Source organism: Poecilia formosa, unplaced genomic scaffold (genome assembly GCF_000485575.1).
Source record: "Poecilia formosa unplaced genomic scaffold, Poecilia_formosa-5.1.2 Scaffold111, whole genome shotgun sequence".
NCBI classification, from domain to species: domain Eukaryota; kingdom Metazoa; phylum Chordata; class Actinopteri; order Cyprinodontiformes; family Poeciliidae; genus Poecilia; species Poecilia formosa.
In genome coordinates, this window is record NW_006800050.1 from 1750850 (window position 1) to 1753263 (window position 2414).

Below are 2414 nucleotides of genomic sequence, written 5' to 3' on the forward strand. Positions count from 1 at the left end.
TTTTTTTTTTTTTTTTTTTTAAATTCAGAACAAGGAAGAAAATCCCCTGATCTACAAAATGTCAACATCCTCACTGGTCGACCCATCGAAAGGTAGCAAACATTTCTTGAAGTTCTGTGGTGTCGAAAACATGTTTTTGACAAATTCAAGACTAATACTGGGGTTTTTATTTTTTGTACTTGAACAGAAAAAGAGCCTTCCGATATACGCCCGGAATCCGAGAAAAGAACAATGGCCTGGATAGTGAGCAAGAGGAAAATCCGCACGGCAGCCCTGCGAGCCCCGTCCCTCCGTACTCTGTGAAGACCAGCAGTTCTGAGTGGAACAGCTCGGATGACCTCACCGGACCCCTCTCTGAGCAAGACGAGTCTGGCCACACAAACTCTCTGCACAGCTATCATCCACCTCTAGCTCCCAAACCCATCCTGTCTGGCATCTACCCCCGCAACCAGCCCAAAGACAATCTGTCTGTTTTCCGGCGATGGATCGAGACGCCAGTCGAGCACAGACTCTCCTCTGACGCCAGTTCCAAGTCGGGGTCTTCAGACCAGGAGAGGAACGACCTGTCAGCCAGCGAGAGCGAGGACAGATTACCTAGTCCAAAACCCAGACTGGATGACGGTGCAGACTCCCTATCCTCCTCCCTCACAGACATGGTCCTCCCAACCACTTTCTTTTCTGTGGACAGCTGCATGACCGATACTTACCGGGCCAAATACCACAAGAAATCGGGCTTGTACAGGAGAGCAGAGGACCACACCTCATCGGGGGAGAGTGACGCAGAAGGAAGGGGTCACAATACAACAGAATCAGGTACGGAGCTCAGGAGACTGCATCTCCAGTCCTCAAGTGCAACTTCTGGATGCATCCCTACTCCAACACAACTGAACAAAATAAATGGTTAATGACCAGGCTTTTGAAGAACTTCCTTAAATACCAAGGAGGTAATTCAGCCTTTTGATTCAGGTGTGTTACAGCAAAAATTCAACTAGGATTTGCAGCAGAGTTGCACTTGAAAATAGAAATGACTCTTTAAAACTTTATTTTGCTGTTTAAAAATCACCACACGAGTCAGCCATGCCTAGAACCGATGTGAGATTTCATAAATGAAGCCGACATTTTGAACCACAATGTGCTTTGTTTGCACCTTGGCAGTCCTTGTAGGCTTTGGCCGACTAATCGAAGCTGGCTTAGCCTGACATAGGCTGACCTTTGCAGACTGGTCACTACATTGTTTGGTTGCTTAGAAGTTGAATTCAAACACTCTTCCTACCACAAGCCATTTAGAAATCATAAAGATGGCCGGAGAATGCCTATGTCCTCCCTTGAAATGTTTTTTGAATGGTTTCTGTGGCTTTAATTCTTTAAAAAAATATTTTTCTGCAGGGACAGGGAAGGTGTTTTAATGTTTTATTTTGTTTTTAGATTTTTACCTGTGAAATTGGTGATATAAATAAAATGTACTACTTCAGCGTAGTCCTAATAGAAACATGAGACATTAGTGTATTTGAACAATTTATTTTCATTTTTTCTTTTTGCAGGCTTCTCTACAACTAAGACTACTGCAAAGTGGAACCCAGTTACTCCCAAATTCCTGGACGAACACGGTTTCCTATGATCGAACAATGAACTTGAATGTTCCTGCAACCAGACGCTGAATGGACCTACTGTTACACCAACTCTTTCTGTGGAACGTGTCGTTCCTCTCAGTGCACTTGATGTAGCAAAACAGAATGCCAAAGAGATTGCAGAAAGGAGGGCGATTGTCTTTATTTTGTGAATTTGCACAACAGAGCGCTAGAAGGGTACAAAACGTCCTGAGAACTTTGCTGTATGTCTGGAGGATTAGACCGGTGAAGAATGTGTCAGATTAAGTCACTTTAACAAACAAGAGATTAGAAAACAAATCACTCTAAGATGTATCATGTTTCTCCTTGTTCTGTCTACATTTTATGGAAGCTTTTATTTAACTACTCTCATTGTAGCGTTCATGAGGCGGTTGCCCCAAATCTCCCCTTTTTCTGATGTTCAGAGAGGTTCTTGTATCTGTTTGAGAGATATTTGCATGGTCGTTGTAGGGGAACATGAAAAAAGCCACTATTTTACAGACGTCTGTGTTCTTAAGTAACTCGACCATCTTGGAGGAGAGGCTTTATGTTTGAAAAGATCTTTCACTAATGCCAGTGAAGGTGAAAATAAATTAGGAGGCGACTTGTGATTATGATAAATAGAATATTTGATTGAAATGTGTACAACACTTACTGCTCTCATTCTTATTTTTAAATGTGTATTAGCTTTTATTCTGTTTTGTATTTGTTTTCCATTGTTCTTTAACACTCACTGGGTTTATATGCATGGGCAGTTTAACAGTCAAAGCTTTTTTTTTTTTTAAGGGAGGTTAAGGATAAAGTGTT

The 2414-nt window shown here is 42.0% G+C and overlaps 1 protein-coding gene across 1 annotated transcript in view; it reads left to right on the forward strand.

Moving 5' to 3' along the window:
* The window catches only part of usp53a (ubiquitin specific peptidase 53a), a 43325-nt gene extending 41443 nt beyond the window's left edge, over positions 1-1882 (forward strand). Inside the window, exons 18-19 of the mRNA XM_007559970.2 lie at positions 364-813; positions 1542-1882. Coding sequence (XP_007560032.1) covers positions 364-813; positions 1542-1618 — 527 coding nt within the window. The 3' untranslated portion in view covers positions 1619-1882. The remainder of the gene's footprint in view (positions 1-363; positions 814-1541) is intronic.
* Positions 1883-2414: the final 532 nt, after the last annotated feature.